Raw genomic sequence first — 12,083 nt, 5'->3', positions numbered from 1 at the left:
GGGGGGGGGGGGGGGGCTTCCCTTGGCTCCTTCCTCATTCCCTCATCCAGGAAGCATTCACTCGCTGCCCCTGTGCAGGTACAGGAGAAAGCCAAAGACTACTCACTGTCTCATTAATATGAATGAAATAAGAACGCTCATGCCCATCCTGCTTACAGCTCGTAGCCTCCACAATGACCCTACGAGAGAGGTTCTGTTAGTACCCTCATCTAACAAAGAGAAACTGAGGCACAGGGAGATGACCTCTTAGCTTCTGTGTGACCCTGCCTCTCTTGTCAAAGCCTTTGATGGGTAGGAGCCTGTGGGATCCTACCCCACAGGATCGCAGGCATAACCAAGTGAGATAATTTACGTGTAAACCTTTAAAACATCAAAGCACAATCTCTTGGACACCAGTCATGCATGTTTGGAGTGCAAGTCTTTAACTAACGATATCTTGAGTATTGAATGAGATTGCCAACGTGTAAATTCTTTGAAGATCTCCAATGGAAAGGAATTAATACAACAGATCATTGGTGCCATGGTATCCCCTCACTTGTGTCACCTTCATCCTCCTGGACCAGCCAAGGCAGAAGCACCATGGAGTCAATGTGCCATCATGGCCTTGGTATACTTCCCCCTGCTCTGGGAGCCCTTAATCCAGGCAAATGACCACACCCACGAAGTTACCGAGGACTGAGCAAGCATCAGAAATAAAATAATAAAAACTCAGCTGTACGTCGTTCCTTCCTTTACTTTCGAAAGTCATTTCAGCTATTTCCAAACTTTGTGTAGCTACGATAATACCATACATGCCATCCTGTTTAGTCGCTCTTCTCCAAAACTAGTTAAGTAATACACACCACAGATTTAAAAGGGACAAGCCCCTGGTAATACGCAAAGAGAAAAAGGCATGTGAATCCTTAAACTATTAGTCAAAATACAGAGCCTAGACCCCAAGCTTCTGATGGTAACTAGTGGGTCTGTGCCTAAACTCTACTCCAAAGTGACTGACCTCATGATACACAACACAGAGCACCTAATAATGAACTTAACATAATGCATGATAAGCATTACTCTGTGTTGGGCGCTGAATATAAGGATAGAATAAGGCTGCTCCTAACCTCGTACCCATCAAAGGCTTTGACAAGAGAGGCAGCGTCACACAGAAGCTAAGAGGTCATCTCCCTGTGCCTCAGTTTCTCTTTGTTAGATGCGGGTACTAACAGAACCTCTCTCGTAGGGTCATCGTGAAGGCTACGAGCTGTGAGGCTCTTGAAATAGTGCTGGCACATGGTAAACACTACATACACGTTAGCTGTGGTTATTATAATATTTTCATTCTCGTCACCATCACAACCACCACCACCTCCTCTCCCACCACCATCTCCTTCACCTCTACCATCTCCTCCACTTCCATCTCTGCCACCACCACTATCATCACGGTCATTACCATCTCAATAGCCTGTAAGACTCAGCCCCTCAGGCTGACTCAAGGACAGTATACTAGCTGATATAGGGCAGTTTGGAGACAAGACAAAGCTCCCCCTGGTCCTCAATGAAAGAATCCTTCAGCTTGCCTTGAAGATGCACTTCCACAGGCTCTGCTGCCCGCTGTCCCTAACCCAGGGAATCCGGAGGCAGCTGATGCTTGCTCCATCTTGCTTAGAAGACATCCCCCCACCCCCCTACTCTATGAAGGAGGGATAACCAATTCGGAAAAGCAGCAAGATCAAGACGTCTTGCTCTTTGGCTAGTGAGAACCTGACCTTTTGTAATTTAGCTATTCTGGGACAGGTGGCCAAGAGAGAGTATCACAAACCATGAAACTGGTGCGTTCTGAAAACAAATGTATGGGCATTAAAATGTTACAGCTAACATTCAGTGACCAGAAGCAACAGGGCACAAAGAAGCTTCTCAGGGCAGCCCAGGAGAATCCCCTCGCAGCTACCCGACTTCACGGTTAAGCATCTTTGCTCCAGGAAAAAGAAAAGGCATTTCACTGACAAAATTAAAACTCTATGGATTATAGACTAAAACATAAAGTATCCTAAATCCAGAAGCCATGGAAAGAAGACGGGAAAGTTTAGACAGGAGAAAAATGGGACAACCAATTTTATATTGATTTAGCAAAATCTTTTGTTTAAAAAACAAAGAAACATGGTTCCACTCCTCTTCTAAAATAAGGGTTTGAATTTTACTAGCCAGGTCTGAAGCAGAACAAGTAGCGACCTTTTTTCTCCCTAGCCGTCTACCAATAGCAATTATGGGAAATGGGACAGATAAGGCTGGCTACATGTGTTAGGGGAAGGGAAGTGAAAAATATGAGTCATCTTGCTATCTCTGAATATCAATGGGAACAGAAGTCCTTTTTGGACTGACCACATTCCAGTAAATGTTCTGGCATGCAACTGGGCATTGAGGAAATCTGCTGTGTCTGGATACACCATAGAGAATTTAATCACCCTGAGCCCTCACCAAGTCCACTCAAGGCCCTAGTGGCTGAACCCCTTACTCTGTACCACGCTGGCTCTGACATCTGTTATGTTCCACTGGGCCAGTGACATCTGGTGATCGATGAGCCTTCATGTCATCGTATTACTGAGGCTCAGCCTTTGATGGGTTTCCAAAGAGCTCTCAGAACACAGCGATCCTTCATGTCAGACCAGACTGACAAAACAGCTTCTCAAGTTGAAAAGGAGGAAGGGGGAACAGAGGAAGAGCACATGGGGAATGCAGAAAAGAAGGGGAATTTGGCAAAGAAAGTGACATGAGGAAAAGATCTCTAAGTGGGGAGGGGATGGTGAGGCCCTTCTTCCTCCCCAGGAACCCACTGGTGCTGCCAGTGGAGCTCGGATATGCTTGAGCCACATGTACCCAGATTCCACTGCATCTTAGTTCATCTTCCCAGCAGTGAGCGGACCTGGGACTTAGTGGCGAGCTATTCACTCTGCTAGAAACTCCTAGAGACTTCTAGTAGAGACAGAGAAGCAAACAATCAAGAAATCTCGTGAGACAAAATGATAAAAACTCATAGAAGATGACGCGATTTCTGCTACGGAGACTCCAGTGATTCCATGCTGGGCATTTTGTTCCTCAACAGAATGTTTGTTTGAGCAATAGGCCACATGTGATGTAACTCCTCTTCTACTTTTTAGCAGCACAAACATTCATATGTACAGACTGAAAGTTTCCAAAATTAACCTTTTATAGGCAGGGAACTTAAAAATCCTCTGAACATATTTAAACTTGGCATTTATTGTTTTCCGAGAAGTTTGAATATAACAGACTCCATGGGGCAATATTTAATCTGATCTTCAAACCATTGAGTAAATACATATATTGTTATATAAATTCCTTCACAGAACATGCATTATAACATTTCCTGATTTTAAAACTATCAAACCACTTCAAAAGTTTCCTTTGATTCTCCAAGCTGTACAATTTGGAAATTGAACAAGAATCAAGTGACACTTGGCATTTGGAGGCAGAGTGAACAGGAAGTAACTCAGGGCCGGGAGGTGAAAGACCTCACTTCAAACCTTGGCACCACTGCTTAAGAGCCACCTGGCACCGGACAAGCCACTAGATGGTTTCCGGACCTCAGCATCCTCATCTGTAAAACAGGAATGGGACAGGTGGTGCTAGTGGTGATTAAAGAACCTAAGAAAAAAAAAGTGAAAGCCATCTAAAACCCCTAAAGCTCCCTGTGAGAATAGAAGGCAGAAGAATTGTTCTTTAGCCTTTGATTGCTATTTGTCTCATCTCTACAAAATCAAAAGCCCCTCGGTGTAACTCCCTGACCTACAGCAAGAAGGGAATGCCACACACCGTGTGGGCACAAATTCAGCCGCAGCCCGCGTCTATGGGAGAAAAGCTGGGCCTCCAGCCTCAGCAAAGGCAGGCCACGTCTGTGCCCTCGGATTATCTACCCGGCTCTGCTACACACCACTGCCAGTCTAGACAAGAGCAAAGAGCCCCCTCAATAAAACTCCCCACTAAAGAATGAAAAACGTTTTGAAAGTACACACATTTTCACGTAGGAGTTACGCCAAAACACATCCCAGAAATGCAAGACGCATCTATACTATATGCGACCCAATAGCCCACTGTGGAAAATCACCCACAATAAAACCAGACCTTCTACGAAACACTGCAGACTTCTGGAAGTTGATGCCAGCGAAGATCAGATTTTCTAAATGTTGCCCTTCTCACAGTTTCAACTCTTTTCCTATATTATCTGGGTCTCTACACAGAGCGGTGAAAGGCAAAAGATCAGGAAGGTTGTAAATGTCAGAGTCCAGCTAGGAATCGTGGGTCTGGAAAACTCTCGTCAGGAGAGAGGAAATTACACAGTGGAAATAGAAGGGCACAGGTGAAGGTTTGGCCATGGTATAGATTGGTCCCCAAGGTGGAGGAGGATTCGGAAGCCCAGAATGACTTACTTCATTATGCTCCAGGCAGTAGATCATCAGCTCAGAAAGGATGACCACACCAGTCCTTCCCACCCCAGCACTGCAGTGGACCACTATCGGGGGGTGCTGGTTCTTGGTGCTTTCCAGCATGCTGTTGGTATGGCGACGGACCGACTGGATCTCCTCCAAGTAGGCTGCAAGACAAAATGCAAATCTTGTCACTGATGTCCTGCATCGCTTTGCATACAAGTGAGGGGAAAAAAACCTGACTGTGAATTTTTTTTTTTTAAGTGACAATAATTTACAGTACTTACAAGACACTAATTATTTGGCTGGTACCCACTCTACAGTCCTGGATCCAGAAAGGACCAGCTGGGAGTCAATTAGTCCATGGGAGAATTTGTTCTTTAAATTAAATAGTTCTTTTTTAAAAATTAAATTCTGTCTTCCCCTCTGCAAATCCCAAAGTCCCCCAAGCAGATGATTCTCGACATTACTTACAGCAATTCCTACTATTAACAGACTGGGATCAGACACCAGCTAGGTCCCCTTGAAATGCCCGCCTGTCAGAGCCAATTTCTGGTGGGAAGAGTGTCCATCTGCCCTTTCTTCCTTCCCCTCACTGAATGAGTGAATGTCAGCTGAGGCTTGACTCCATTTTTAGATTATAAAATAGACTTTGGGGAGCCTGGTTTTCAGCTTGGATCCCATGTGGTTATGTGAGTAGCTCAAGGTAACCCCCCTTTCCTGGAGGCAACATGTGGGTGGGGGGTGTGCCACGTGCCCCGTCAACATCTGCTTAGCCCCGCAGGGCTGTGCAGGAGACTGTTTACTGCTCCAACTGGGCACAAACGGAAAATTGCTCAACCCAAGCCTTAAAGACTATTTGTTTTAATGGTCATGAAAAAAGTATATAAATGTAATCCTCAAACAATCCAAGAACCGGAAAAAGTCAACTAGTAACTGAGATTTTATAGTAGCTAGTTCAGGGGAGAAGCAGATTTGAAGGTTCCTGATACTCAGAAAATCGCATCCCAGTGCAGCAGTGTAAAACCAAATGAGGAGAAAAACTCAAACTGCTGAAGAGAAAACAGCATTCAAACCATTCTCGTAATTTTTAAAATTAATTAATTAATTTATTTATTTATTTATGTTTGGCTGTGTTGGGTCTTCCTTGCCGTGTGCAGGCTTTCTCTAGTTGCCGTGACAGGGAGCTAGGTGCACGGGCTCTAGGCGCGCGGGCTCAGTAGTTGCGGCTCGCGGGCTCTAGAGCGCAAGCTCAGTAGTTGTGGCTCATGGGCTTAGTTGCTCTGAGGCATGTGGGATCTTCCCTGACCAGGGCTCGAACCAAGGTCCCCTGCATCGGCAGGCGGATTCTTAACCACTGTGCCACCAGGGAAGTCCCCATTCTCGTAATTTAAAAGCACCTGTTTACACACAATGACTAAGAACTCCAATTTCCTTTATAACCTTATTTAATTAGTAATCTGAAATAGTTTACCCAAATAAACGTTTACTACCACCACCATCACCACCACTAATAATGTAAAATGAGATAGAACAAAACAAGAGGGAAGGCAATCTGAGGTGACTAGATAAGGTAGTTGCTATTGGTACCAACATGAGCTAAATACTGAGCATGGAGTTCCTTTCACAATTTTTTTTTCCAAAGGGGAAAAGATACTAGGCAATAACATTTTCTGATGGCAGGCAATGTTCACATACAAGAGACAAGGTTTTTCTTGTGCTAAATTTAAGGAGAGAAGTAAAAGGAATATTGATCAATAAAGCTGATGCCACCATCAAGGGGAATTTCATGAAACACAGAGAAATTAGATTTAACCAGATTCTTTCTCCAGCAATCATATTAATAAAGTTCCTTAAGGTGTAACTCAGTGAAGACCTCTGGAAGACAGTTTGACCCAGTTCCTCTGCATCCAAGTAATCTCATTTAAACACAAACAAAAATCTCCTAAAATTCTTAAAAACCTAAAGAACCAACATTTCTAAGACCCTGCTCAGCACACTTGTCCTGAGTTTCTTAGAAAGGTAAATTAATAAATACTGTTTTAAAATAGTCTCTATATTTTTCAGTAATTTAGACTGGCTGTCCTTAAATTGGTTCTGATTTTAAAGATTTGATTATAATTTTAACCATCTTATACAACCTTTTATCAGATCTGTTAGCCAGTCATCAAACGGATCTACTTTTATTGTTTCCATTTTCTGAGTCTTGCTTCTAATAAAGCAACTAGCAAAACAGTACCAGAAAGGAATAAAAACAACACTGTTATGAGGAAAGAAAGTTCTGCAAAGGTCACTGTGCTCATTAATATTTTAAGCTGCAGGTAACTGTTTGACCTCAGGCCAACCACCAACCTGCTCTAGATCTCGTTCTAGATCCTTTGATTCCAATCATCTTTCTTACTCTCAGTGTCTGACTCCTTAAGAACCATCATCACTTTAATGACAAATGAAATAGCTGCATTGATAAGTAAGTGTGCATCAGAATCTTTCTGTTGGAACTTGTGAAATGGTACTTTTAGGTACTTGAAAACCTATTCTCTCTTCTCTCCCCCACCCCTCCTGCTCTAAATGAATATCAAAATAAAAATCAAGGTTTGGACATTCTCCAACCTCCCTTTGTTGTGGCCACAGGTCTTCTGCCAGCTGGTGAGTCAACAACATAGCAGGTGTAGTAAATCTGCAGGGCACCCTCAGGCCTCCTTCCTTAGCTGGGTGAGGAAGGAGCAGGGTTTCCCGCAAGTGCAGGATGTTTAGGCAAGTCTGTGGAAGGGAAGGAGGCTGTTGCAGCCATCACCAAAAGCATCAGATCTCACCTCTGGACTGTGATCACCAGCCTGTCTTCGTCATGAGACCGCAAGAGCCTTTAAAACAAAGACTGCTTCATTTCTGCGTTCTAAGAGCCCGATTCAGTGCCTGGCAAGTGGTGGACACACACCCAGTTTTTGGCCTTACAAATAAAGTACTGCATACAATCTGGAAGAATTAGTTTCTAAGATAACCATAGCTTGAAAAATATACATAAATTAATGAATCAAAAAATGATAGTTTCTAACACTACAAGTTGATTTCAATAATTCTTAGTATGTTTAATCGTAGGTGAGATTACTAATGAGAAACTACTATTACTATGAAATTACTATGAGAAACTACTAATTGGGATTTACTGCTGTAGGAAATACAGGGCTTCGAGATATAAATTTTCATGAGAAATTTTTAAACTTGTTTTTTCTTTATTTTATTGCTTTGTGTTTCTTTTTTTTTTTTTTTTTTGGTTGTGGTAAAATATACATAACATAAAATTTACCATATCATTTTAGTGTACATTACATTAAATGTACAGTGGCATTAAGTATATTCACAATGTTGTGCAAGCATCACCACTATCCACTTCTAGAAATTTTTCATGGTCCCAAACAGAAACTTTCTATCCATCAAACAGTAACTTCCTATTCCCCTTCCCCCTTGCCCCTGGTAACCTCTATTATACTTTCTATCTCTGTGAGGTTGCCTATTTTGGATAACTCATGTAAGTGGAATCACACATTTGTCCTTTTGTGTCTGGTTTATTTTATTTAGCATAATGTTTTCAAGGTTCAGACACGTGACATGTATCAGAATACTAAAGGTCTAAATCAAGGTAGAACCAATTAGTTTACCACATTAGCTCATCTGCATAAATGGTAAAGACAATATGATAAATGCCATGTATTAGTCTTCTCTGTTCTACACATACTACTGAAGTACTATATACTGAATGTTGTAATGCTTTTGCCACTTAAGAGAAAGTAGACTCTCCTTCCATTTCACCTCCAACTGATAAGACCATCATTACTGTTGGTAAAACCCCGACAGGGAAGAAAAGACTTACACAAAAATCCTTGGACATCCTCTGGGCAGCCGTGATCTGGCCAATCAGTATATTGCAAATGCCACACTGTCCTTTCCTGCCCAGACAAAAGGTGCTTGACCTTCAAGCCTGTGGTTGCATAGCAACCGGAATCCGTTCGGAACTTTGTGGTGACCTTGAACTTGCCATAGGTGGCTGAGCTGTGCTTGGAACCCAGTTTGGGCCAGTATCGGTGGCTCTTGGTTCGTCCGCCTTCCTGAATCAGACACAGAAGCAAAATTGGACATGAGTCAGGGGAAGCTCTTATCCTCTTAATCTTAAAATCTAAGAACAGCAGAAAACTTGAATGGCTTCTAAGTCACTGACTCAGTAGCACCATGCAGTGTCTATCCCAGAGTAGGTACCCATACATTTTAGCTAACACCAATAATAAGATTTACCACGCAGTTATATCAATGGAAAAATTTAAAGATTCACAACTGGGCTGCAGTTGAATGTTAGAGAGAAGAGCCAGGGTGAAGACCAGAGGCAGGAACAAGCTAGGTGTGTTCAAGACACAGAAAGCTCTTCAGTGTGGATGGCAGAGAGGAGGTCAGAAGGCCTCCTGGTCCACGGTAGGGAGTTTGGATTTCACGCCACGGTCAGTGGGAAGCCATCCAAAGGTGATGAAGTGACCTTAAGCAGAGGAGTGACAGATCCCAGTAATCGTTCTAGGTCATGCTTCTCATGTCGGATGCTCGGCCCTGGGCTCTCTCTGTTACACCCCACCAGCCACTGACACTGTCTTTATCATCTAGTGTCAGTCTCATGATTTTTTCAGCCTGACCCATTTGTTTTAGTTCCATTGACAACTGAAGCAGAGGAAAACTGGCTTTACCCCTTTTCTCTCTCCCTTAATTTTATAATCTTTTCTGGGGGGGTATATGCATTCTCAACCATTTACAAAATGGGGTCTGTTTTAAAGTTTTGCACAGTTTTGATATCATAGGAGTGGGAGCGGGGGTGGAAGAGATGGCAGCTTAGAAGGGGACCCAGCGGAAGTGGGTGGAGCGAGAGGAGAAATGCCCAGCGCACGGAGCTGGGGGAATGAGTGGCAAGTGAAGGCTGGCCTGCTCACAACGCAATACAGCTTTGGGTGACACAAGTAATCCTGCCCTGATTCTTTTGGTTGAATTGAGTCTTCTTAAATTTGAAGCACACCTGCCTCTTTTATTTAGCCATCCTGTGAAAGTAGGTTTATCTGAGGCCTTTAATTTATATAACTGCTGAGTACCTACATCAATTACAGATTTCAAAAGACTGTAAGTCTCTGGCTGCCTCACAGATCGCTGGATTTTGTTCCTAAGACTGGTCCCTTCTTGTCACTCAGGTTTCAGCTCAAATGCAACCTCCTCAGAGGGCCCTGAGCTGCAGTCTAATCTAAAGTAGCCCCACAGTCACCCTCCATCCCATTACTGGTTTCATTTTTTTCCATGGCACTTACCACTATCCGAGCTGACTCTGTTCACTTTTTACTGTAAATCCCACTGGGATGTAAGCTCCCTGGGGACAAGGATCCTGCCTGTCGTGTTTACCCTGGGGTCAGCACAGATGGTAAGTACACTGTTTTAAGTTGAATGAATCCCTTCCAAGGATGTAATTCGATAAAGTGATAAACTAGAGGTTTTCAGGAACATTTACTCTTTGTGGGAAGGTGGGACAGAAGGTCAGCCTAGAGAAGTACAACTGGCCTGAAAGAGCCCAAAGTCTTTCATCACTACCTTCTAATGGGCTGTCCTGGAAAGCATCTGCTCAGAAGAGTTAATGAAGGGAACATGACTTTTCTTGTTTCCAGTTCTTTCTGTTCCCCATCCTTTTAAAGTTGTTAGGAAAGGGATATGCAATACCATACATATGGTAAAAAACAAACAAACAGAAAACTCATTTTCCTTAAATGACTTCAAAACATAAGTTAAAATTTAATGAAAGGAACAAAAGGAAGTGGTTAAAATAAAATTTAAAAAAATCGAGACTGTGATAAGAAACCCCAAACGTCTTCCCCCAAAGACAGCAAGCTCCAAGCGAACTGCTAGACGGAATAGGGGTATATGCCAGTTTTGGGAACACCACGTAGACTTCTCTAGTTACAAGGGAAAAACTATGCTTGACTTGGCAAAGGAAGAAAAAGATTTTTTTTTTTTTTCCTCTCCCCAAAGAAAGAGGCCTCTACAGGAACAACAGCTCTGGTCTCTTTTCAGCTGATAAGCAGGAGGGCATGGGAGCTGGCCACGCCCGGGGCTGGGAATATATGCCGATTTACCCAGAGCAGCCCCGAAGTTCTCAGACTCCAGTGGAAAGATCATTGCTTTGTTTGGCACACAGAAGTGAGCTGGCTGAACTGAAGTTTGGTTCTTTTTTGTTTGTTTGTTTGTTTAATTTTAATTCATGGTGATCCAAGGAAAAGAGTTAAGAGCTGGATAAAAACGGGACCTAACAATAAATTATCTTTGGAAAACAAAACAAACCTACATGGAAGTAAGGAGAGAAAAGAGATGCACGCCAGAGAGAAAAGGATTTGCAGAGAAATGGTGCTGCCAGAAGGAGGATGAGGCAGCAGAGTCATCGACACAAAGCCCATCTTCTGCCCCCCGCCCCCCCCCGCCGGGACAGATGGCTGTACGGCCATTCCCCCTTTTACCTCCTCTGCGGTGACCATGGCGATCACATTCGTTCCCTGCTCCCACACCATCTGCCAGAAGTCATGGCATGTGTGTGGCAGAGGCCCTTGAGTGGCGATGTAGTGCCATTCTGCCCCACCAACCACCACCTGGAAACCAAGGCACGCATTAGCGAATAAACCCCAAATCCAGGACAGAATTACATGCTGACCACGGGTCCTTTTGTAGCCACCTGAGAACCTTGAATAATATTTTTAGGCCAAATGTGTTAGTGCTATCATCAAAAGCCCTGACACCATGGATGGCTAGTGACACATGCTCACATGAAAATACTTTTTGCCACTCAAGCTTATTAAAATATACCTCATCATTTTTGGTCTACAACCCACAGTAATTATGTACAAACCAGTGCATATTAAAAACATATTATATAAAACATATATATATATATATATATACACCCACATATACAATATTACATGAATACATGTATATAACCTAACAATTTGTTATGGAAATAATAGTTATGTTTCCAATGTGCAGTGTTCTGACAATTGCCATTCTTTTCTCCTTTCTCTAGTCTATTCCATTAAAAAACAAAAGAAAACAAAACAAAAAAAACCCCAAACTGCTCCTGACTACTAAATTGATTTCATATACCACTACCATATTGTGGTCCACAGTCTGAGAAACAGTACTCCATGACATCCTTTTAAATAATAGAAAAGTCTACCATGGAATAACACCCCTTTGGGAGCACTGTCTTTCTACCACTGCCCTGGTATGAAGTGTGTCCTAAACCTCTGTTGTACCCGCTACTCTGTACCACATACAGTAGAGGTATCATGAATGTACTTAAGCCGACAGTACATGATATTTTATCATCACCTTCCCCTCGTACAATACCACAGCATCCAACTGAGATGATTTTGAATAATAAAATCATTACCCCACACAACTCAGGGTTGTGATCTTGGGAGGATAATTCTGCAGCTTTAAGTATTAGCAGCAGAGACACATCAATAAAAAGTCATGCCTCGATTGTGGAAGCTCATGCTATCAGGGTGAAATGGTGGCCTTTGGAGGGATTCTTTCTGGGTCTGCCTCCATTCCCGTGCCTTGATACTACCAAGTCAGCCTCCCTTACACATTCACCAG

The 12,083-nt window shown here is 43.0% G+C and overlaps 1 protein-coding gene across 9 annotated transcripts in view; it reads right to left on the bottom strand.

The window, feature by feature from the left end:
- The window catches only part of PTPN14 (protein tyrosine phosphatase non-receptor type 14), a 175,113-nt gene that overhangs the window by 7,370 nt on the left and 155,660 nt on the right, over positions 1–12,083 (bottom strand). For 7 of the 9 annotated variants that reach the window (XM_007101547.4, XM_007101548.4, XM_055084074.1 and 4 more), the window contains 3 exons: positions 10,946–11,074; positions 8,290–8,524; positions 4,425–4,588 (listed from right to left, as the gene is read on the bottom strand). In XM_007101547.4, coding sequence (XP_007101609.1) covers positions 4,425–4,588; positions 8,290–8,524; positions 10,946–11,074 — 528 coding nt within the window. Of the gene's footprint in view, positions 1–4,424; positions 4,589–8,289; positions 8,525–10,945; positions 11,075–12,083 lie in introns of those variants that run through there. The other 2 variants (XM_055084076.1, XR_003679392.2) reach the window with 2 other exon arrangements.

This window comes from Physeter macrocephalus, chromosome 4, assembly GCF_002837175.3.
Source record: "Physeter macrocephalus isolate SW-GA chromosome 4, ASM283717v5, whole genome shotgun sequence".
In the NCBI taxonomy this organism is placed as follows: Eukaryota; Metazoa; Chordata; class Mammalia; order Artiodactyla; family Physeteridae; genus Physeter; species Physeter macrocephalus.
This window is presented reverse-complemented; position numbering and strand designations above follow the sequence as displayed.